This window comes from Trichosurus vulpecula, chromosome 4 (genome assembly GCF_011100635.1).
Source record: "Trichosurus vulpecula isolate mTriVul1 chromosome 4, mTriVul1.pri, whole genome shotgun sequence".
NCBI lineage: Eukaryota > Metazoa > Chordata > Mammalia > Diprotodontia > Phalangeridae > Trichosurus > Trichosurus vulpecula.
In genome coordinates this window covers 386,636,332-386,661,592 of record NC_050576.1, presented here as the reverse complement: position 1 = coordinate 386,661,592, position 25,261 = coordinate 386,636,332, and the positions used below count along the sequence as shown (strand labels likewise).

At 36.3% G+C, this 25,261-nt stretch overlaps 1 protein-coding gene across 1 annotated transcript in view; it reads left to right on the top strand.

Moving 5' to 3' along the window:
• COL4A1 (collagen type IV alpha 1 chain) overlaps positions 1-25,261 on the top strand; it is a 247,878-nt gene that overhangs the window by 164,608 nt on the left and 58,009 nt on the right. Inside the window, exons 22-27 of the mRNA XM_036755107.1 lie at positions 6,895-7,050; positions 10,344-10,439; positions 12,149-12,232; positions 12,864-12,934; positions 18,006-18,197; positions 18,860-19,028. Of these exons, the coding sequence (XP_036611002.1) occupies positions 6,895-7,050; positions 10,344-10,439; positions 12,149-12,232; positions 12,864-12,934; positions 18,006-18,197; positions 18,860-19,028 (768 nt within the window). The remainder of the gene's footprint in view (positions 1-6,894; positions 7,051-10,343; positions 10,440-12,148; positions 12,233-12,863; positions 12,935-18,005; positions 18,198-18,859; positions 19,029-25,261) is intronic.

The following is a 25,261-nucleotide window of genomic DNA, read 5'->3' as shown; positions in this document are numbered from 1 at the left end:
ACACTTGCTAGCCATGTGACCTTGGACACGTCACTTTTAAACTTCTGTTTGCCTCAGTTTTGTTATCTGTAAAATTGACATAATAATAGTACTTACCTCTCAGGGTGGTCATGTGGATAAAATGAGATAATATATGTAAAATCCTTTGCAAACCTTAAAGCACCATATAAATGCTAGCCAGTAGTTATTATTAGAGACAAAAATGTAACAATATACCTTTATACATAAAATTCAGACACATTCATTTGCATGAGTGAGGGAGGGATTAGGGGCAAGAGAGAAATCAGGGAAACCTCATGTAAGGAAGTGGCATTTGATTTGAGCTTTGATAAAAACTAGGAATTCTAACAGGTGGAGTTAAGCAGGGGGTACACTCTAGGTATGGGTGGGAAGAAAGTCTGTAAAAAGGTACAAAGGTAAAAGACGCACTGTCCTGTGTGAGAAACACCAAAAAGACCAGGTTAGCTGGACTATAGAGTACATGAAGGAGTGCAATGTATAATAAGGCTAGAAGTACACAGATGTAGTAAGGTTAGAAGGGGCTTCAAGTGTCAAACAGGGATTTCTATTTTATCCTAGTGGTAACAGGGAATCAGAGGACTTTATTGAGCAGGAACATTAATCAGATCTGTGCTTTAAGAATCTCACTTTGACACCTGTGTGGAAGATGATTCGGAAGGGGAGAGACTTGAGATGGGGAGACTAAGTAGGAGGTTATTCTAATAGTCCAGAAAAGAGGTGAGGAGGGTCTGAAGTAGAGTGGTAGCCACATGAGTGAATCAAAGGGCATAGAAGCAAGAGATGTTATGGAGGTAGGATGTATAAAGTTTGGCAACCGATTGGGCATATGGTGGTGAAAGTAGAATGGGGATGCATTGATGACTGAGATTACAACCTAAATGACTAGAAGTGTAGTGATGCCTTGAAAAAACAGGGAAAGGTAGGTGGAAACATAATGAATTCTGTCTTTGACACATTGAGCTGGAGATGTCTATGGGGTATTCAGATTGAAATATTCAATAGACATTTGGTGATATTGGGATGCATCTCAGAAGACTTACTGGGTTTGGCTATGTAAATCTGAGAGTCATCTGAGTAGAGATAATAATTGAACTCAGACGAACTAATGAAGTCACCAAATGAAAACATATGGAAAGGAAAGAAAAAGCAAGCATTTGTTAAGTGCCTACTATGTGTCAGGCACTGTGCTAAACAGTTTGAAGATATTATCTCATTTGATTCTTATGACAACCTTGGGAGGTACATTCTATTAATATTCCCATTTTACAGTTGAGGAAACCGAGACAGAAATAGATTAAGTGACTTGCTTAGGGTCACAAAGCTAGTAAATATCCGAGGCCAGATCTGATTTCTTTGGGTCTTCCTGACACCAGGTCTAATGCTCTATCTATTATACCACCTAACTGCCTAGAAAGAGAAGAGGACAGAACCTTGGGGATATATCCATTCTGAGGGGGTGTGATTTAAGCTGATGATGCAACTAAGGAGAGGAAGAAGAAGGGCGACATAAGCAGAAGAAAAATAAAAGAGATCATTGTCACGAAAATCCAGAGAGGAGAGAGTATCAGTATAGGGTGGTTAACTTTTTCAAAGATGGCTGAAAGGTTAAGAAGGGTAAGGATTGAAAAAAGACCATCCAACTTGACATCTAAGATTACATGATAACATTGGAAAGATCATTTTCAGTGATCTGAAGCTAAGCTACAAAGGATTGAGAAGTGAGTATGGGATAAGAAAGTGGGAAAAAATTAATAAAGAGAGCTTTTTCTAGGAGTTTGGCCCAGGATATTAAGTTAAGAAAATGGTAGGAACAAATAAGGATTTTGCCCCCGCCCCCAAGAATGAACGAGGTGCAGGACATATTTGTAGATAGTAAAGAATGAACCAGATCATAGAAAGAACTTGGAGATCAAAAAAGAGGCTGGTCGTGGGGGATGGGTAATCTGCCAGAGGAGACAGGATTGTGGGATGTAAGGGTACAAGTCTAGAGGCGGACCTTGCTATGATGGGATGTCTCTTTTTCTGAGCTAGAGTAAAGGAGGAGGAAAAAAGGGGTTGTTATCAAGTGGTTCCAAAGTATAGTGTGGGGGAAAAGAGGAAGTTCAAGGTTAATATATCTGAAGTCATGTGAACATTAGTGATACCACCATTTGCCGAGTAGTTTTATGTGTAACAGCTTACGGTTGACATTATTAATATTAATTTTCCTCAACTGCAAAATGGGGGTGATAATAGAACCTAACTCCCAGGGTTGTCATGAGAATCAAATGAGATGAGATTATATTATGAATAATCATAATAATGGCTAACATTTATATAGTGTCTACTATACACCAAGTGCTGTGCTAAATGCTTTACAAATATTGTCTTATTTGGTATTATGAAACTAAAAAGAATTTGAGGGCATAATATATCAATTCTGTTTTGCAGAAATGACGCATTTAATATCATCACCCATTACAGTGTAATTTTTGTGATATTAAGATAAATTTGCAATTCATTTATTTTGTAGGGAGACAAAGGACAAGCAGGCCCTCCAGGCTTACCAGGCCCTGTAAGTAAAATAAATATGTATGTTTCTATATTTTGATGCTTCCAGTTCGTTGATTTCCTCACTGTAGAGTCTTTTCTCAATTGATGTAGATCATAACTGCCAACATCCCCGAGTAGATGGTCCTTATGACTAAAAAAAATTCATCCTTCTGCAATCATTTTGCTATTGAACCTTTTCCCCCTTGGCCAAACTGGTACTCAGTTAACAGATGCACCGTCTCTGAGCTCAGTTAAGGCTAATTTAAGGCCTTTCTGACTTGATAGGCTTCTGTGCAAATTTGCACGCAGCATGGTTGAAGAACCCAGGGTTGCCTCCATAGCCTTCTGAGAGATCAGAGTAAAGCCTTTGTTAGGGTGAATGTCTATAAAATTGTTAAACTAAAGTGCAGAATCTTTCCAGGACTACTTTTCCCATCATCTTTATTCTCTTTTATTTCATATATTGTCATGATGATTTATACTGTTGCACTCAGCCCTTGGGGATGTCTGTAGGTGAAGAAACCATCAATTATTGCCGTTCTTGGACAATGAGGGAACTGCCTTGGTGTAATTTTTTTTAAATAGCTAAATATTTCCTGATATTGCATATGATTTTTAAGGGGAAAAGTATATGCTAAAAATGATAATTTTTTGCTTATTTTTATTTGATTTTTTTTAGATTGTTACTTTATTTTCTCTTCCAGAGAGCCTCAGGTCACCAAAAACAAAACAACTTGCTATAATATAAAGAAATAGCAGCAATAGTGTGTGTGTGTGCATGTGCATGTGCGTGTGCGTGCGTGCGTGCGTGTGTGTGTTGGCTGACATTAATCTGAAGATGCTCAGTTTCATAGCTTTTCTAGGTGTAAGTAAAGGTCATGAATAGATTCCCCAGACTGTCCATCTTTCTTAACCCTGACTTTAAGGAGAAGCCCTCTTTTACGTTTGGCTCCTGGTTACTACCCATTGGCTTGTTAAGAATGTAATGCCAAAAATTTGTGACTCAAAATCTTGTGGAAATCAATGTCGAAAACTAAAACTATTAATAAAAAAAGGATGTAATGCCTAGCATCTCCCATAAGGTATGACCTTGTTAAATTTATAAATGTTCATTTGTTACCTATTGTTTTGATTGAAAATCTATGCCATGGCTAAAATATGTGTGCTCAGGCATCCCTTAGGCTTTTTTTTTTAAATGAGAGAAAACAAACCAAAACAACATTATCAACTCATTGATATTGACTCTAATGTCTTTGCCGAGCTGCCTGGAGGATTTCTGTGTTAAGGAAACCCAAGAAATTTCAGATTCTCTACTTTCATAGCTACTCTTACATTGTTTAATACTCTTACAGGGCAACTCATGGTTTCACTTGCCATAAGCGGGTGTTGAGTATCTCTTTGTTAGTTTTCAGGCAGAACAGTTTCTTCACATTTGTAGCTGTATTCTTGATGACATCTGTAGAGCCGAGCTTTCATGGACACTTTTCCCTACTTTGATATAGGTGATAAGCACACAACCAGGGGGTGAAAAAGGAGAGAAGGGATATCCAGGTGCTCCAGGATTAAAAGGCGAACCAGGGTCAAAAAGGTTAATTTTTTTAATTCTTCCTAGTCTGAATTCATTCTTCTGTTAAAAATATTTGTGTCATTGGCAGAATTATATAGCGAATAGAGCAATGATTGAGATTTTTATCTTTTATCACAAACACATTTAATGTGTTTTTATATTACAAGCTTATATTATAATCGCAAATGTGGAAAGGGGATTTTGGGTAGCACTTGATGTGTCTTTTAGTGACTTAAACAACGGAATGCTCATTAAATTTATTGTTGAAATTGAATTGATTCAGAGAGTAGACAGTACTTGACTGAAGTATAGAAAAATGTTGGTCATCACTGTCATTCCTGTTTTTCTGTTCTTTGGGGGAAGAGTACGTAAGGCTCATGTAGAATTGTTTATTCATCTTTACATTTTTGGGGGTACACCTTTCCATGTCTACACTGGCATGAGTATTTGTGGCTATGGCGACTTGAACCAAATCAAATGATAAATTTGACAAGCTTATTTCTAATAACTCCTTGTTTGTCTTTCTCCTTAGGTTACCAAGGTATTCCAGGCCTACCAGGTCCTCCAGGTAAAAACTCAATTTATAATAGAAATGTTTTCCCTACTTAGCCTCTTTTTTTCAATGTGTATTGAATGTTATAGATCTAGATGGAAATTGATTTGCCTATAGTCGAAGCTTGAATATTTGTTGAACAAATAAATGAATTAATGAAGACAGCAAAATTTAATCATTCAAAATGTTTCTTCTGAGTAATTTTGGAGTGAGAATGAACATGTCACAACTATGTTATATATAGGTATGCTTAAATATATAATCTATTTTAATATATTCATGTATATGTGTATGTACACTTATAGTGTAGGGTTATTGCGACAGCATCTAGTTGTAATTATGTTATGCTTTTATTATGGTTTCTTATTTTGTATATTTACCCTGCTCCAGAACCTCTAATGACCTTGCATTGTCTCTTCTATCAAATCCTGACTCCTCTGGCTTTCAGGGATTTCGTAACAAATCCCTACATTAGCTGTGTGACATTATTTCATATTACTCCCTAATACAAAATCTTACAGCCGTCAGACAGCTCCATGTTCCCAGCTACTGTGAGACTTACTGCATCATTGCCAACTCTTCTATATAGATTCCCCTCTTCCCTCCCCATCTCTCAAAGCCCAGTTCAATTCCGGCCTTCTCTGTGACAGCCTTCCTTGAGTACTCTGGTCAAGACCTTCTTTGTTCTCTGAAGTGCCATTAGAATTCTAACTTGTGCCATGTAGCTTAGTACTTAGTAGTTTTTAATTGTTTCTTGTTTTCTACCTCAATTACATCGAAAACTCCTTGAGACTTGAGAACCCTGTCCATATTTCTTTTGTATTTTTGAAAGCGTTTAGAACTATTGTCCTGAGCCCTCAGGCTCAGGACATACAATACTGTTCATTTGAATTACTAGAGTCCAAACCATCTTCTTCACTAACTTGTTCAATTATTAAAAGAGGTCTGTGATTTTGTCAATGTCAGCACTCCCTCCACTGACACAGAATGCAATTTCTCCACACCTTAGTAGATTGATCCAGCTCTCTCTCTCTGTCCCCCCTCTCCCCGTCTCTTTCTGTCTCTGTCTCTCTGTCTCTGTCTCTGTCTCTGTATCTCTCTCTCTCTCTCTCTATCTCTCCATTTTTATCTCCGTCTCTCTGTCTTTCTCTGTTTCTCTCTCCCCACTCTTTCTCTGGCTACCCCATGTCTTTCTCTCTGTCTCTCTCTTTCTCTCTTACACTCTCCCTCCCTTCCTACCTTTGTGACTCCCCCATCTCTGTCTCTCTTTGTCTCTGTCTGTCTTCTCCTTTCTCCCTCTTTTTTCTCCCTCCATCTCCCTCTGCCTCTCTCTTACTCTTTCCCTCCCTTCCTCCCTCTGTGACTCCCCCCCTTTCTTTCACTCCCTCTTTCTTCTCCCCTGTTTCTTTCCCAAACACATGCATATATGCACAAACATGTATGCATGTATTTTTCTTTGTATCAGTGGATGGATGTGCATATCTATGACTATATATGGACCTATAATTTCAATTATATATTGATCGGGACTTGTAATTCAATGGTATAGGGAACAATCAGTGAGGAAGTTATCATTACCAATGCAAATAATTACTCAGACAATATTCTGACATAAAATCTTGAAGTGGGTAACCATAGTCCTACATGTTGAGACCATGTTTCTTGTCTTCAAGCTTTTGATGCCTTCAAGTACACACCTCTTATATGTCTTTAGTCTCTACTTACATTCCTATCTCCAGAAATACAGTTTGTTTACTATCCCTCTGTTTAGTCTCAATTCTTCCTTTCATCTAATACCAGTTTCTACACATGGGATATTTTTACATTTTCTAGGTAGAAATTTCATATTTCTCCTATTGCCTTCTGAGTATAATATTTAGAGTATTTTTAGTTCAAGATGTTGACAGACATCTATACCTGCTCATCATAAACATTTCTATACATTCGTTCATACTTGTCTGCATGCATATTTTACATTTTATCCATGCAGGTTTATTTAACTAAGTGTTATAGCACATCCAACATAGCATCATATGCCTGTTGGCACCTAACACATATTATTGAGTGCTTATCTCCTAGGCATTTTCTCTTTGACTCAGCAAAGTGAAATTGCTTTGTTTAGTGACTGTGGGGTTCTATGTTTGTTTTTGTTTTGCGAGGGAATGGGTTAGAATGTGTCCTTTTATACTAATGGGTTATTTTTTGACTTAATGCTTCCCAGGCACAGGGCTAATTGGTGCTCCTGGCTTTCCTGGAGAAAGAGGAGAAAAGGGTGACCAAGGTCCCCCAGGACAATCATTGCCTGGAACAAGTGGAAGAGATGGGTTCCCAGGACCTCCGGGGCCCCCTGGGCCTCCTGGCTCACCAGGCCATACAAGTAAGTTCCATTTAATTTTGTTTCCCTTGGAATTCACCCTGTTCTTAGTGTCAGGGCTAGACAAAAAGGTGTCAGACCTACTCAGAACCTCCAACATAACCTGTTGATTAGGGAGTTAACTGTTTAAAGAATAAGGAGTTATGTTCAAGATTTACGATTGATTAAAGGTTAGTAAGAATGACTTTAAAATTCAAATTGTTAGCTAGGCATATACCACTTTTGGAATGTTTCTATAATACTATTCAACATGGACTGAAAGTATGTATAAACTACGCTTTGATCATCATTTAAGGAATTTTAATCATTAAAACTTCAAGAGTACCAGAATTAGAAATCCTTGCCTTTTAGATGGCATCAGACCTAAAGGTAGCACGCCTCACCAATGAGATTTAGATATCTCGATAGGAAAATAAACTGAGAAAATGAAAGGATAAATTTACTCCCAGTCAGCTAGGTAGCAGAGTGGGTAAGAGTGCTGGGGCTCAGGGTGACCTCAGAGAGGTCATAAAATCCAACCCTCTCATCTTATATGAGGAAACTGGGGCCCATGAAAGTTAAGTAACTCACCTAGCATCGTAAAACTAGTAAGTATCTGAAGCAGGATTTGAACTGAGGTCTTCCTGACTTTAGATTCAGGTGCTGTCTTGACCACTCCATGCAGCCCCCTCTCTTAGAACCAAACTGCATTTATTGATTTCTCTTTTTAAAAAATTTTTTCACTACTGATGTCATGGGATCATAATATAGAATGCGAAGGGACATTAAAGGTCATCTAGTCCAGTCCCCAGATTTTATATGTGCATGAAACTGAGGCATAAAGATGTTAGTGACTTGCCCAAGGTCCCACAGGTATTAAATGACATGATGTTCAACTGAAAAACCAGTTGTCTTTCCACTGTACCATGCTGCTTGTCATGTATAAGTATGCTTTTGCTAAATACATGACCTTCTCACTTCTTTTATTTGAATAGGAAGCACTAGATTAGCTAATGCCCATCACCCGTACCTTACTTAGCTCATTATAGACAATATAATATAAGCACAAAAATCATGAAGTATTAAGGGATAATTTATAAAGGAGAATGTTTTATGTACACAATATGACTTAGGCAAAGAGACTGCTTACAGCTAATTGCCACTTTGAGGCACATTAATGGTTCATTAACCATGCACAAGTGAAACTGCCTTGTTTCAAATATTCTACTGAATTCCTTGACTGTCTTCATTTCCCATATGGTTACAGTGAGCTCTAGGCCATCTGTGCTTGCAAATAATCTTAATAGATGGAAACTGTTCACCGTGGATCATAATATTGATTTTTATATTTTGCCAGCTAGAATTTCTCTAGTTTTTGGTTTGTGTTTTAAGTTATTTTGGCTTGATTTACCCATTCACTCAACATTGCTTTCACATCAGAAGCACCCAGGGATGCTATTCAGGTGAGGGATGATTGAAGGGTTCTCTGAAAAGCATGTGAATTTTCTTCATATTGTTGGTAATTCTATTGTAAGATTGTGATCTATAAAAAGAGATAATAAATATAAATAAAATAATAAACATATAGATAAAAATAGATTGTGATCTATGAAAGAGATAATCTAGTTTATTTTACCATCATTTCTCATGCACTCTTTGTAAGACCAATAGATGGATTTAAGAAAGACAGTGTGGTGTGTTGTATTGAGTTAGGAAGACCTCAGTTCACATCCCTCCTCTAACTTAGTAATGAGGAGAAATTCAGTTAACTATAGGCCTCAGCATATCTCTAGGGACAGTCTAAGAATACTTAGATTGTAATAATAATTGTAATAAGAATACAACCAGGACATTGTCATGAGGACCAGATGAGATAACATATGTACACTGCTTTGCAAAATCATGATATAAATGTCAATGATTATTATCACATTCAAGTAGTAGGTAACAAGTAAAACTATATGTGTTACTAATACCATGCTCTTCATGGAGAAGTAATTTGGGATTTATTTTTTGAAACACGATAGTTTATTTTTACTTCCTGTATGACCTATAGGGTTCAGTCAATTACGCTGAAAACAAAAATGGTGAAAGATGTAAATTAGAAGAGAGGGAAGGCACAAATCCAGAATCAATAGCTCTGGCCAACTAGGAAGAATATTGAAATGTAATTAATTGCCTTCTAGGTTTTCTGACTTCCTGTCCTTTAATGAAGAGAAGTCACTAAGAATCACCAGAGCTATATCTACCTCAGATTTTACTTACACTGCTTGATGCTGGGTATACTGGGCAGCCTAATTGTGACCCAAAGAATAGGATGAGAGGGACATTCTGTTGGGGTATTAAGTAGAAACAATGGAAGGTTTGCTCAGTGACCTTTGCCTGCTTGCCACCATAGAAAAGGCATTTCTTCACTAGCTGTCCCGTGTTGCTACTATCTTTTCTTCCCCCACCAATGCACTCTTTGTAATTTCCACCAGAGAGCAGAAGGAGCTAAACCAGGTTGATGTAAGGACTACTGGCCAAAGAAATAATCGCAAAATTATTAAATGTATGACCTATCATACTTCAGGATCACCCACTACCTAGATCCCTCTGTCCCCTGTTTACAACATCACAAATACAAATTTTACACACTAAAGAGAGTAGAGCTGATGAGTTCTTAACCTCTTGTGACTCTATTGAATGTTTGGGATGCAGAAGTCATCTATACGCTATGAAGCAAGAGCAAAATTCTCTGTGAACGTTGTTCTTCATTTTTCCTTGAATTAGTGAAAGAATAAATGTTCCATTTTATAAAGAGGAAAAAAATATTGTCTAGCTATAGAGAGAGAGCAATACTTCTCACTTAGCACCTACTTTGAGAAGTACACCCGATGCTGTTTGGATGGTTTTAGTTTGTCTCCTGGTCTACTAACACAAAAAAGCCTTAGAATTAAACATCAATAATTGTTAAGCATGTTACCATGGTGTGGTATGCCATGATTCCTGTAGGCTAGTAGTGACTTTGTTTCAAGTTTGTGCTGAAGGAATACAAAGGAATTAAGGCATACTTTGTGATAGCATTCTAAATAACACATTTCTGGTTGTATTTTTCAAGTCAATGGATTTGGTTCTTTTGAAATTCTAATAAAAACGTAGTATGATATTATATAATATATAATAATATAATAAATAAAGTATAAAAATTCTAATAACAGTCTTTTGTCGTGGCACATTGGCTGTAGAATGTGAAGGTAAAATGCCCTGGCTGCTATCTCCTAGGAAATCTGGATTTTATGAAACCAAAATTCTTCCTCATTTTGTTTTACTTCTAGATGGAATAGTAGAATGCCAGCCTGGACCACCTGGAGATCAAGGTCCACCTGGACATGCTGGGCTCCCAGGATTGACAGGGGAGATGGGAGAGAAAGGTAATTTATTTTAGGGCTTGGGTTTTTTTTAAACTTCATGTTCACACCTGGTACTAAATTTATAAACCGTGGATATATGGGATGCTTGTCTTTCATTGCTTCTTTTGAGATTCTCATTCTGAGCTTTTGAGATGAGAATGTCCTTCAGCGTCAGTATCCTCATTCTTGTTTCTCTGCCATTTCCATGTAATTTTAAGCAAGTAGCCCTCATGTAGGCAAACTAAGCAGACCAAACTCTAGGACAAAATGGAAATATTATCATATTTTTCTACTTAAAATTTCAGGAGCAAAAGTCTTGAAGAATGGCAGTGTTTCACGAAATTTATGGGAATTTTTAAAAAGCCCTAAATTTTGAAGTCTAAATCTCAGTTTTGCTTTTAACCCTGTAGCACCTTAATTCGGTGGTACTAACCTGTACAGTTGTTGGATTGACATATTACTCTGTGAGCTGATTCTTTTCCTTTTCAACAAGCCAAATGTAGTAGTTGTGGTGGGACATCTTTTGGCCTTTTTGGAACCTTAAATATGCACACACGGAGAACTGTTAACAGTTCTACCTTGGAATATACATTTCCCCATGATTATTTACCCTTCTCCGTATACATTACATGGATATTAACCAGCTATGAGTAGGTAGTTGCCCCATTATTTTGATCCCACTGTGTGTCATTTCAACATTCTAACTTCCTTCAGGTGCTATCAACTAAAATCTCGGTTATTAATTCATACTTTCAAAGGATGCTTACAGTATACTAAGACCATGACCCTGGAAGAAAGAACCCTGATTAGGTGATTGGAAAGAAGGGGGCTAGGAAGAGAATAGGAAGATTTCAGGAAGGGATGGGATGGGAAGAATGTCCAGTAGGTGAAATGGGATAGCAATAAATATTAATTTTCCCCATTTTTCTAATAACTTTTGTTTCTGTATGCTTTTCCCCTTGCTGTCGTGCCAACACTTTGCTTAGAAACAAGGTAATTGAAGATTTCAGCCTTAAAACCTAAAACTGCAAGCATAAATGTACCTAAATTATCAAAAGATTTATTTTCTTGGGTTGAATAATGCTTCTGAACAGAGATGGAAAAATACGTTTCTCATCGTCTCTATCATGTGGTATATTTTCTTTTCTTCTCTAGCCCTTAATTTCAGATTGTCCCACTGGTTCTTTTTCCTTTTTTCCTTTTGATTATCATCTATGGGTAACTCTGCCATAATATAGACCACATAAATAAAATAAGTCCAAGGAAAAAAAGTTATTAGAAGTTTGGTTTTTACAATAGATAAAACATTACGAGGAATAAAAGTCAATCCCCCTCCCCAGAAGCCCAAGAAAAGTAAGCAACCTAGGCCATATAGGTATACTGCTTCATTTTGTGGGGAGGTATTCCTCATTTTTGTAGTTGTTGTTTAGAATTATTAGAGGCAAAAGTAGGTTGTATGTGAAATATTGCTTTCAGAGCAGAATGGAAGTATGTGTAAAAAATATATTAGTTGTCTATAGGAGAAAAAAAGAGACTTGTACAGAGAGATGTGCCCATTCGATTATCCATTAGAAATCTGATACCCCCAAAAGAGGAGATCATTTGGAAAATCTAACTTTAAATATGTTCGTTAGTAACAGTGACCCATTTATTCTAGTCTCTCAGCATAGTGTACTGAGGATTTCTTTACATATAATCCACTCACATTGTATATACATTTTATTTTGAAGGTGAGAAAGGTCAAGGTTGCCTAACCTGTGATATAGATGGACTGCCTGGACTTCCAGGTCCACAAGGACCACCAGGGGAAATAGGTAAGATAATTGACTTTGACTTACGTTTCTTTAGTCATATCTTGGACAAAGGGAATAACATCTCAAGGAGCATTGCCCTTGGTCAGAGAAATCGATAATCACCGTTATGGCTTCTCAAACTTCTGGCTTATTATATTTTAATTTAATGAAGAACAGAATATTTTGATATAATTTTGCCCCCACACAATAGAAAATAATATTATATCATTTAACTTCATTACAGCAAAGAATTTCCTAATATCTAAATAGCTATAAAACAAGTGGTTCATAGAGACACTCTCTTTACACAGTCCAGCTTGATGAATTTAATACTTTTACCAAAAAACGAATAAAATTTTCTTCAAGAAGACATCTATTCAGACAAAGAAGTTACTTATAAAAACCTGCACCGCAGCCATTTTACATGGCCTTAGATTCCCTTTCTACTCTCTTAGCCTGTCTAAATTTCAGGATAGTTGTAGTTTCCAGTAGGGACTTTTATTATAAAATTTTTCTCAGCATGCCTGCTTTGTATAAAGATGTTCCTGCTTTTTAATATTGAATTAGAGATTTTAATGTAGGAAAAATGTGATATTTCATTTGAGTCATTTGATGTATTCATTTTGCACCCCACCCCCATCTTTTTGTTTAGGTTTTCCAGGACAGCCCGGTGCCAAGGGAGACAGAGGTTTACCTGGACATAATGGTCTTGAAGGGATGCCTGTAAGTATGCCATTTTGAACATAAATCTGTCATAGAAGATTCAGATAAGCTAATGATGATCAAATGAACTAATATTTATAAAGTGCTTAGTGCAGTACCTGGCACATAGTAGGTGATTAATAAATGCTTATTTCCTTCTTAGGGCAGATTGCATGTTTGCACTTTTGTTGCTATTTTGCTTCATGTTGGATTAGAGAAATGCAGTATTTCTGCGTGATCCTGTCACATCACTTTTTACTTTATACAAGACCGATTCACTGTTTTAGTCAAGATTGAGAAAAAAGTATACTTTGTTGAAATGAGACCAGATATCCCAGTTTGCTTTTTACATGATCACAAACCTGGTCTTGGTGCTTCTATGCATTCCTAGATTTGAGGGCTCCTGCACCATCTTCTGGTGGAATACATGTGTTTGCAATTTGATCAAGTTTTTTTCAAAGCAAACAGAGTGTAGCCTGGTGCCCTCCAGTGGTCTTTTCAAGCAATTACAGTGTACTGTCATTCTGGTTTTCTATTGCATTTGCCTTCTCAAGCAGGATCATTGTGGTGGAAAACCCAAAAACTTATTAGTGAACGGGTTTAATATAATTTCTTGCTACAAAACCAGGAAACTCAACTTACAGTACTCTTTTTCCAAGGATTTGCTATTTTTTTTATTATACTCTGTATCAACTTGAGCTGCTCTGTGAAAACCCTGTGGTACCTTGGAAAATCCTTCTGGTTAGTGGTAGCGCATTCTAGCTGAATTAACTTTGTTGCTTAATAATCAAGACTCACTTGCCATGAAACCTAGTTACACACAATGTCAATTCTATCTCTAGCTTCATACAAGAAAGAGTCATTGAGAAAACAAGTGTTAGAGATTATTTTATCATCAAAATTAGTACCATTTTCTAATACAATGAAATATTATAATTTTGTTTCCCCAGTTTATCTGTTCCTTCGTTTAAGTATTAGCTAGTATCTGTAATTCCTTATTGTGCTATCTTTAATTTGGAAAAAATGAAATTTCTTTCATTAGTCTCTTCTGATGTAGCAGCATTTCCCAAAGGAATATAAACTGGGCAGGTGTATTCTTAGATTGCTGGAAGCTTCTGTGTGTGTGTGTGTGTGTGTGTGTGTGTGTGTGTGTGTGTGTGTGTATGAGGGTGGGAGGGGGGCAACTCAAGTGAAAGTGAAACAGCTAGAGGCAAACAATCATTTGTTTCCTTTTGAAGTTAAATCTTTGCTTCTTGGCTTTCTAGAACCATCCTGGAGCCTGTGAAGCTAAACTGGGAGTTGCAATTGTTTAAAGTGTTTCTAAATAAATTAAAAGTTTAGCCGAACTGGGACTGTTCCCTCTGTGGTGAATATCAAAGACCAAAGACAGAGGAATTTGAGGGAATGTGAGAAGGATGCTTACTCTCAATTCATTTCCCTTTATCTGTTTTTTCTTCTGAGGCAGCTGGTATAATTCCTGCTTAAAGTTGGCTTGAAATCAGTTCTGATGCCCTTGAAAAGTGATTTTAAGAAATGGGGGGAAGGAAAGAGAGAGAGAAAGGGGAGAGAGAGAGAGAGAGAGAGAGAGAGGGAGAGAGAGAGAGAGAGATATTTAGGGTTGAGAAGAGGACAGGATGAAGAAAAAGGTAGGAGAGGAGGGTCAAGTAGGGCAGAAGAAATCTACCAGAAAGTCGAGCAATGAAAATTACACAAAATATCAATGAGCGTGTTTTTGAAGACAATTCCCACTGCTTCCTCTGTTAGGACCTAATTTGAATACATGATTAGAGTATATGTATGACTGACTCTGATAATGAAGAATTTAAAAAACACTATTTAAAAAAACTTCTATAATGAAAAATCCTGGCTCTTCTCTATAGCTGCTAAAATACTGTGATTACTTCTTTATTAGTAAACACTTTGATAAAACAATGAATTTAATGATAATAGCTAGTGGTTTTTTTTAATGGTATATTTTACATATATTTTTCCCCAGCTTTACATATGCTTTACAAATATTATCTCATGTGCTTTTGACTGTGCAACTACAACAGCCACCAAAGGATCCGTAGATCCTACTGGGTAATGCTTTTAAAGTTACAAACTGAGATTTCATTAATTGTCTACATAAACTTTCTCAGACATTTTGCTTGAAAAAGCAGTGTTTCCTGGTGATATTCAGCCGATATATAGTCAAATACACAACTAGTCAAAGTGGGGAGGAGGATCAGAAAAAATAAAATCTAGATTCTTTTTCTCTTTAATAAACTGGGGGTTTCTACTGCCAATAATGGTTAAAGTGGCTTAGGCGAAATAATACTAATAATACCAATAAATAATACCTACCATTTAACAATGTTTGCTATGTTCCAGGTGCTGTTCTAAGCTCCTTTCAGTTATTATCTCATTTGATTTAATTCTCATATATGTAAACTCTACCTGTAGCTCTATTGATTATATATAGATCTAAATACATAGTTCTGTAGATTATATATTCCATATATATGTGTATATGTCTCTATTTCTATAGGTAATTTATATATATATGTATACATATTTATCAGTATACACACATACATGTATCCCAGTAACTAGACTTGAACAAAAGTCTGTAAGTTGTTCTATGAATAATAACTTTTAAAACAAAATCAAAGGAACTTGCTTTCCCAAGATTTACACTTGCTCCCAGATTTAGGCTAAGATACTATACACTAATGTTTGTACTTTCCTGAGTTGGTAGTCATTATCCTTTAATTGGAGAAGGACAGCTAATGGTTTCTGGTATGGCCATTTACCATTCATTCAGCATTCAAGCAGCCAATATCTATTAAATGCCTTATGTAGCAGGTGTAACAACAATGTGGCTTGCAGCTGCTGTGATTGTGTAAAACCAACAACAACCAGCATACAGAAGGGCTGCTAGCACAGGTTCTTTGATCTGGTTTTCTAGGGAAAGCAACTTTAAGGGGTTAATAATCTTACTTTAATCAAACATACATATGTCATTCACTTAATTCAAGGGGAAAAGCCAGCATCCTGAACTTCAGAGAAAATACAAGCAGAAATTACAAGCATACGTTGTATAAACAGAGAAAATAACACACAGTTATCAACAGACAGGCCTCTAATTGTCTGACCAAGAATTATAGTTACCAGAGAGAGAGGCACCAACATCTGGGTTTTCAAAGCCTGGGGCTCCAGAGTCTCATCTGGTCAAATCACATGACACTCTTCCAGTGAGTGGTAGCCCCAAAACAAAATGCCAACCTCTGAGTTTGTATACCCTGTTCAGGGTCAAAGGATGTCCCAACCATGTGACTCAAAACCATGTGACAATTCTTCAGGCATCGCAACCATGCAACTCAAACCTATGTGAACTAAGCTTTTCCTTGACGTAAGCAGGTCATCAAAGACTCCCAATTTAATCAAAGAAACAAAGGCCAGGCTCATCAAAGGCATTTGATTACAACAATGCTCCAAAGGAGAAAGCAGTTAAAAAAAAAAGTTCCACCTTAATTACCAATACAGCAGGTACTGTGGTAAACATTGGAGATACCAAGATAAATGCACAATAGAGGGGAGGGCTCACTGGATTGTGGAGAAAGAGGAGCTAGGTCTGAATCTTTTTGGACAAGTCACCTAATTCCCTTTGGCATCAGTTTCCTCACTTCTAAATTGAAAGAATTGAACTAAATGACAAGGAAGTGTCTTCCAGCTTTAAATCTATGATCCTATAAGAACCTGATCTCTGTAAAAGGAATTTAAGAGAACATTGCCACAAACTGGCCAAGAGACTTGTTTTGTAGCTACAGCCTCCCTGAACATGTACTTTATGTTTTATATAGTTCTACTGACTATCCGTTTTTAAGCCTATGTGTTCTTCTAGCACAGTAATATACTGGACCCTTTAGTATGGTGGGCAATCCCGACCTAGGAAGAAGATGCTTACATACTTCCCAGGACCCTGGAATTGAGTTGAGTCATGTTAGTTAATTGTGTCCTAGCTAATTGACTATTAGCATTAATACATCTTAGAAAGTAGCATATAGACATTTACCATAGGAAGGACAATAGCCCTACCTTACTGTAACCAAATGACTCCATTGAAAAGCCCTCGGGGAAAAGGGGGTGGGAGTGGTGAGAAATTAAAACTAGATGCTATGCTAAAATATCCTCTGAGATTAAGCTTAACAAAATTATACTAAATCAGCCAGAAAGCAGAAGCTGTTTCTTAGTGCTAAAAGAACAAGTAATTTGGATTTATTCTGGTCATTTGAAACACTTGCAATTTCCTTGAGAATCCTGAGTTCTGAAGGCTGCTGGATGAGAAAATATCTGTGGGTGTGCGCATTCCGAGCTAATGTGGCTTTCCAGGAATTGAAAAATGTGTTCTAATATGTGGCTCTTGGGAAAGTAGATTCTATTCTGCTGACTGCTCATAAGTGACTAATTATAGAGTTGGCTGAATGTTGGCTTTCCAGTTTCCACACATAGTCCTGGAAGTCCTTATCTCTTAGAACAAAGGAGTGTGAACATAAAAGGAAACCTTTACAATTTTAGTAATGACTAGCTTGAGAAAAAACATGTCTGGTCTTACCTCTTATTCACTAGTCTCCAATAACAATTGAAAATGGGAAACAGGCACCCTTGCACTGTGGATTTAAAAACCTCCCAAAACATTTGGCACCACACAAGGAAAGGACTCCTTGGATATCTCCTCCTTTGCCAGTACATATTCAAATATTCTTCGACGGTTTTAGACCTTGTGAGAGAAAAGGAAAGTTTAGGTTCTTTGCACATGGGCTTGTATTAAGGTCTCCTGCATGGAGCTATGTTTAAAATTCCATGCTCTTTCTCACCTATTTATTTTTGAAATGTCTACTGGAGCAAAATGGAATGCTCTGAGAAATAATAGAAAGAGGGATCTGGGCTTTGTTGCATAGTAACTGGTTCTGTACTAGAAGATTTTTTCCAAAATACCACTGGGAGAGAGTGTCAAATTTCTTATTTCATTGCAGAAAGCATTGCTGGGTGAATTGACTATTAGAGTAATGGATGTGTTTAGTAATATGCTTTTGTTTTATTATTACAGGGGCCTCCAGGTTTGCCAGGACTGAGGGGTGAACCAGGAGCAAAGGGAGAACCTGGAGATATTTATTTTGATGCAAAACTCAAAGGTGACAAGGGAGAGCCAGGTTTTCCAGGACAACCAGGTGCCCCTGGAAGGGCAGGAACACCTGGAAGAGATGGCCATCCTGGTCTTCAGGGCCCCAAAGGCTCACCGGTATATTTATTTCCATATTTTAGTCTATACACTTTAACTTGAATCAAAGAGGAATAAAGAGATTTATAATTTGAATAATTATCTATTTTTAGTAAATAATTTGGCTAGTGTTAAGAAATAAAGTTAGTGTCACATCTAGGAGAAAATGGTGGTAATGATGATAGATTTATGCTGAGGATTAGGGAGCAGGTCCTAGAAAATTTTTATTTGGGACAGTAGGAATCGTTCTGAGGCATTTGACTGGGATATTAAATTTGAGTACTAATATACTGTTTTGATGATGTTTAGTAATATTTTCTCATTGTAATTAGGAAAAACTCTTGTGGGGCTAGAGAATTAATGTGGGGCTGAAGAAACAAACTGATTTTATACATCCAGCTCTCAGTCAAACTTGATAATAGAAGGGCATTGGTTCAGAGGGGAAAAGGATGAGCAGATAAGTATAGGGTACTTATTTACCCCAAATTCCTAAAGATTATGAAATGACCATGTATGACAGGTCTCCTGCATGGAGCTGTGTGTAAAATTCCGTGCTCTTTCTCTCCTATCTGTTTTTGAAATGTCCAATGGAGCAAAATGGAATGCTTTGAGAAGTAATAGAAAGAAGGATGTTTTTATTAAGATAACTTAAGATAATTAAAAAAAATATCTTTTTATTAAAGGGTTCAATAGGACTAAAAGGAGAACGTGGTCTCCCTGGAGGAGTTGGATTTCCTGGGAGTCGTGGCGACATAGGCCCTCCTGGCCCACCAGGATTTGGCCTACCTGGTCCAGTTGGTGACAAAGGACAAGCGGGTTTTCCAGGAAGCCCTGGGTCACCAGGCCTCCCAGGTAAGTAGTTGGAACACATGAAATGTTGACAAAATTACTACATGTATAGTGTAGTAGATGAGCAATGAATTGTATCATGGTTGTGCTCCTAGTTCTCCTTCTGTTATGACTATTTACAAATTACTTGGCTTCTTCAGCCTTTGGTTTCCTCATCTGTAAAATTAGTGGATAGGAAATTATCTTTGACATCTCTTTCACCTTTAAAATTTTATCAGTTTTTCTCTTTTGTGAGGCTGAATTCAGAAGCTATCCCCGTCAACTAAAAATCATAGCTTGGGGCTTCCAGAGGGAACACCAGCTATCTTGAGTTTAAATGACAAGCCCTCTGAGTCTGTGCTCTTAAAACTATAACTCTTTGTATCTTTAATGGCCATTTGTATCTTTAATGGCCAGTAGGTACAGTTAGCTCAAAGCAACGTCATTTACCAAGATGGCATGGTAAGAAAGTAGCTATCATATACTCCTCCAACAAACCTAGGGAACACGGTACAACAAATGCACAGTTTTTATAGGAAGAGTGGACACACATTCATAGTACACAAGTATTTTGATATACTCACAGAGAATACATATAGGTAAGTCAGGTCATACTTGTTGTACTATATGCCCCTGGTATACTTTCTCCATTTGCTGCCACCCCAGGGTGCATCTATTCTACTAGGAAGGGTGTTCAGCTGGAATCCTTGGGTATACTACTCTCTACAGTTCAGTTCCCAAATGCCAGGGCAAAGTAACCCTTGAATCCATGGTTGGCTATGTTCTCTGCTGTCAGGGTCAATCTCTTTTACAATGTTTGAATATTGCCACGATCAAAAAAAGAGCCTAGATATTGTGTTTCAAGAAATTATCGAGAAAAAATGTCACAATATCTTAGATCCAGTGGATAAAATAGAAACTGAAAGAATCCACTGATCACTTCATGAAAATGATCCTAAAATATAAAACACCCAGGAATATTATAGCCAAACTCTAGAGCTCCCAGGTCAAGGAGAAAATATTGCAAGCAGCCAGAAAGAAACAGTTCATGTATTGTAGAACCACAGGATAACACAAGATTTACCAACTTCTACATTAAAGGATAAGAGGGCTTGGAAGATGATATTCCAGAGGGCAAAGGAGCTAGGATTACATCCAAGAATCATCTACCCAACAAAACTGTGTATAATCCTACAGGGGAAAAATCAACATTTAATGAAATAGAGAACTTTTGAACATTTCTGATGAAAAGACCAGGGCTTAATAGAAAATTTGACTTTCAAATATAAGACTCAAGAGAAGCATAAAAGGATGAACATGAAAGAGAAATCATAAGGGATTCAATAAAGTTAAACTGTTTAAATTCCTACATGGTAAGAGGATACTTATAACTCCTAAGAATTTTATCATTATTAGGGCAGTCAGAAGGAGTACAGACATGCCTCCTTTTATTGTGCCTCACTTTATTTTGCTTTGCAGATACCGCATTTTTTAAAAATGTTATAATTTATTTTACAAATTGAAAGTTTCTGGCAACTCTGACTTGAGCAAGCCTATCAGTGCGATTTTTCCAACAGCACATGCACACATCATTTCTCTGTTTCACATTTTGATAACTCTCACAATATTTCAATTTTTTTCATTATTATTATTCTGCTATGCTGATCTGTGATGCTACTATTGTAATTGTTTTGGGTCACCATGAATTGTACCCATATAAGATGGTGAAGTTAACCGATAAATGTTGTGTGTGTTCTGACTACTCCACCAGCCAGCTGTTCTCCCATTTCTCTTCCTTTCCCTGGGCCTCCCTATTTCCTGAGACACAACAATATTGAATAATATCACAAACTTCGTTGATAAATCAGGGACAGTGAGAGGATGGACTCTAATTTTGAAAGAAGATTTACTCTGGGTAAAATACTATCAAACAGCATCACTTTTTAGGCAGGTCAGGGAGACAGAAAGAGAGAGAGAGAGAGAGAGAGAGAGAGAGAGAGAGAGAGAGAGAGAGAGAGAGAGAGAGAGAGAAGTATGGATAAACAGGGAAAATAGGACAGAGGGACATATAGTTAGTAATCATAACTGTGAATAGAACTCACCCATAAAATTGAAGTGGATAGCAGAGTGGTTTAAAAACCAGAATCCAACAATATATCATTTATGAGAAACATACCTGAAGAAGAGAGACACAGAGGGTAAAGGTGAGGTGCTGAAGCAAAATTTATTATGCTTCATCCGAAGCAGAAAAAAAGCAAGGGTAGCAATCATTTTCTCAGACAAAGCGGAAGTAAAAATAGATCTAATTAAAAGAAATAAAAAGGGAAACTACATTTTGTTAAAAAGTGGCATAGGCAATGAGGTAATATTAATACTAAACATATATGTACCAAATAGCATAGCATCCAAATTCTTAAAGGAAAAGTTAAATGAGTTATAGGAAGAAATAGACAGAAACAGACAGGAAGAAATAGACTAGTGGGGTATCTCAGCTTTCCTCTCTCAGAACTGGATAAATCTAACCAAAATATAAACAAGAAAGAAGTTAAGGAGATGAATAGAATTTTAGAATTTTAGAAAAGTTAAATATGATAGATTTCTAGAGAAAATTGAGTGGGAATAAAAAGCAACATACCTTTTTTCTCAGCCATTCATGATACTTACAAACAAATTGACCATATCATAAAACATAAAAACCTCACAGCCAGTGCAGAAAAGCAGAAATATTAAATACATCATTTTCAGATCATAATGCAATAAAAATTACATTCATTAAAGAGCCATGGAAAGATGGACTAAAATTAATTGGAAACTAAATAATCTAATCCTAAAGAATGAATGGATCAAAGAACAAATTACATAAACCATAAATAATTTCATTACAGAAAATTACAACAATGAGACAATATACCAAAATTTATGGGATGCATCTAAAGCAGTACTCAGGGGGAAATTTACCCTTACCCTTACATCAATAAAACAAAGAAGGAGCACATCAATGAATTAGGAATACAACTAGAAAAAAAAACTAGAAAAAAACAAAGTAAAATTCCCAAATTAAACACCAAATTAGAAATTCTTAATATCAAAGAAGAGATTAATAAAAATAAAGAAAATAATTGAACTAATAAATAAAACTAAAAGCTGGTTTTATGAAAAAACCCAATATAATAGATAAACTATTGGTTAATTTGTTTAAAAGCAGAAGAAAGCAAAATTACCAGTGTAAAAAATGAAAAGGGTGAATTCACCATCAGTGAGGATGAAATTAAAGCAATTATTAGGAGCCATTTTGCCCAATTATATGCCGATACATCTAACAATCTAAGTGAAATGGAAGATTTACAAAAACGTAATTGCCCAGATTAACAGAAGAGGAAATAGAGCACTTAAAAAACCCTATCTTAGAAAGAGAAATTGAACAAGCCATCAATGAACTTCACCCCCCCACCCCAAATCCCCAGGACAAGATGGATTCACAAATGAACATTTAAAGAATAATTAATTCCAATACTATGTAAACTATTTGGGAAAATAGGCAAAAAAATGAGTCCTACCAAATTACTTTTGTGACACAAATATAGTGCTGATATGCAAACCAGGAAAAGCAAAAACAGAGAAAGAAAACTGTAGACCAATCTACCTAATGAATTTTGATGCAAAAACTTTAAAATACTGGGAAGGACATTATAGCACTGTATCATAAAGATCATATACAGTGACAAAATGGAATTTATGCTAGGAATGCTGAGCTGGTTCAATATGAGGAAAACTGTCATCATAATTGACCAGATCAATAACGAAACTGACGAAAAAACATATGATTGTCTCAATAGATGCAAAAGAGCTTTTAACAAAATACAATAGTTTTTCCCATTAAAAACACTAGAAAGCACAGGAATAAGTGGAGCTTTCCTTAAAATGGTAAGTAATATCTATTCAAACCATCAGCAATTGTTATCTGTAATGGGACTAAGCTAAAAGCTTTCTCAATAAGATCACAGTTGAAGCAAGGATGCCCATTATCACCACTATTATTCAATATTTTACTAGGCATCATCACCACTATCATTTGATATTGTACTAGAAATGCTAAACATAGCAGTAAGAGAAGAAAAGTATATTGAAGGAATTAGAATAGGCAATGAAGAAAGAGAACTATTACTCTTTGCAGATGATACGATGGTATACTTAAGAGAATCAACTAAAAAACTAATTGAAATAATTAACAACTTTAGCAAAATTGCAGGCTGTAGAGTAAACCCACATAAATCATCAGGATTTCTAAACGTTACTAACAAATTTCAGCAGCAAGAGATAGAAAGAGAAGTTCCATGTAAAATAGCCATAGACAATATAAAATACTTGGGCATCCACCTGCCAAGGAACATAATTACAAAACTCATTTCATACAAATAAAATCGTGTCTAAACAATTGGAAAAATATCATTTGCTAATGGGTAGGCTGAGCCAATATACTAAAAATAACAATTCTAGCTAAGTTAATCTACTTATTCAGCGCCATACCAATCAAACTACAAAAAATTTATTTTGTAGAACTAGAAAAAATAATAACAAAATTCATCTGGAAGAACAAAAGGTTAAGAATATCAAGGGAATCAGTGGGGAAAATGTGAAGGAAGGTGACCTAGCAGTACCAGATCTCAACCTATATGACCTAGAGGTAATCATCAAAATAAGAAAATGCCAAATGAGGTCACAAAGAGTCAGACGTGACTGAAATGACTGAAAAACAACAACAAAATCATCAAAACAATCTGGTACTGGCTAAAAAAAAATCAACAATAGATTAGGTATACAATACACAGTAGTTAATGACCATAGTAATCTAATGGTTGATAAAACCAAAGATCCAAGCTTTTGGAAGAAGAACTCACTATTTGACAAAAGTTGCTAAGAAAACTGGAAAGCACTTTGGCAGAAACGAGGTATGGACCAACATCTGACACCAAAATAAGGTCAAAATACGTACATGATTTAGACATAAAGGGTGCTACTGTAAGGAAATTAGAGGAGCAAGGAATATTTTACCCCCTGTCAGATCTATGGAGAAGGGAAGAATTTATGACCAAACAAGAGGTATGGAGCATTACAGGATATAAAATGGATAATTTTGATTATGTTAAAAAGGTTTTGCACAAACAAAACCAACATAACCAAAATTAGAAGGAACACAGAAAATTGGGGACAACATTTTACATCAAGTTTCTCTGATAAAGGCCTCATATATAGAGAACTAAGTTAAATTTATAAGACAATGAATCATTTCCTAATGATAAATGATCATAAGTTATGAACAGGTAGTTTTCAGAGGAAGAAATCAAAGCCATTTATGTTCATATGAAAAAAAATACTGTAAAGCACTATTAAGAAATGCAAATTAAAACAACTCGTCATTGACTGTTATTTCACACCTATAAGATTGGCTAATACGAAAGAAAAGGAAAATGACAAACATTGGAGGAGATGTGCAAAAAATCGGGATGCTAATACACTGTTGGTGGAGTTGTGAACTAATCCAATCATTCTGGAGAGCAAGTTGGAAGAATGGCCAAAGGGCTATAAAACTGTGCATACACTTTGACCCAGCAATACCACTAGTAATTCTGTATCCCAAAGAGAGCCAAAAAAAAAGGAAAAGGACCAATACATAAAAAAATATTTATAGCAGCTCTTTTTGTGGTGGCAAAGAATTGGAAACTGAGGGGATGCCCATCAATTGGGAAATGGCTGAACAAGTTATATGATTGCGATGGAATACTATTGTGCTATGAGAAATGGCAAGCAGGCTGCTTTCAGAAAAATCTGGGAAGACTTCTATGAATTGATACAAAGCAAAGTGAGCAGAACCAGGATAACATTGAACATAGTAACAGCTATATTGTGAAGATGATCAAACTGTAAATGATTTAGCTATTCTCAGTAATACTTATAATGAAAAATTCTGTCCATTTCCAGAGAAAGCACTGATGGAGTGTGAGTGCAGATGAAAGCATCCTCTTTTTACTTTCTATTTTTTTTGGTCTGTTTTCCTTTGCAATGTGGCTAATATGTAAATAAATATATTTTGTGAGATTGTATATCTATAAAATGTCAAATTGCTTGCCTTCTCAAGGAGACAGGAGGAGAAGAAGGGAGGGAGAGAATTTGGAACTCAAAATTCAAAAAAAACCAAATGTTAAACATGGTTTTTACATGTAATTGGGAAAGATTTAATGGTATCATCACTATGGCTG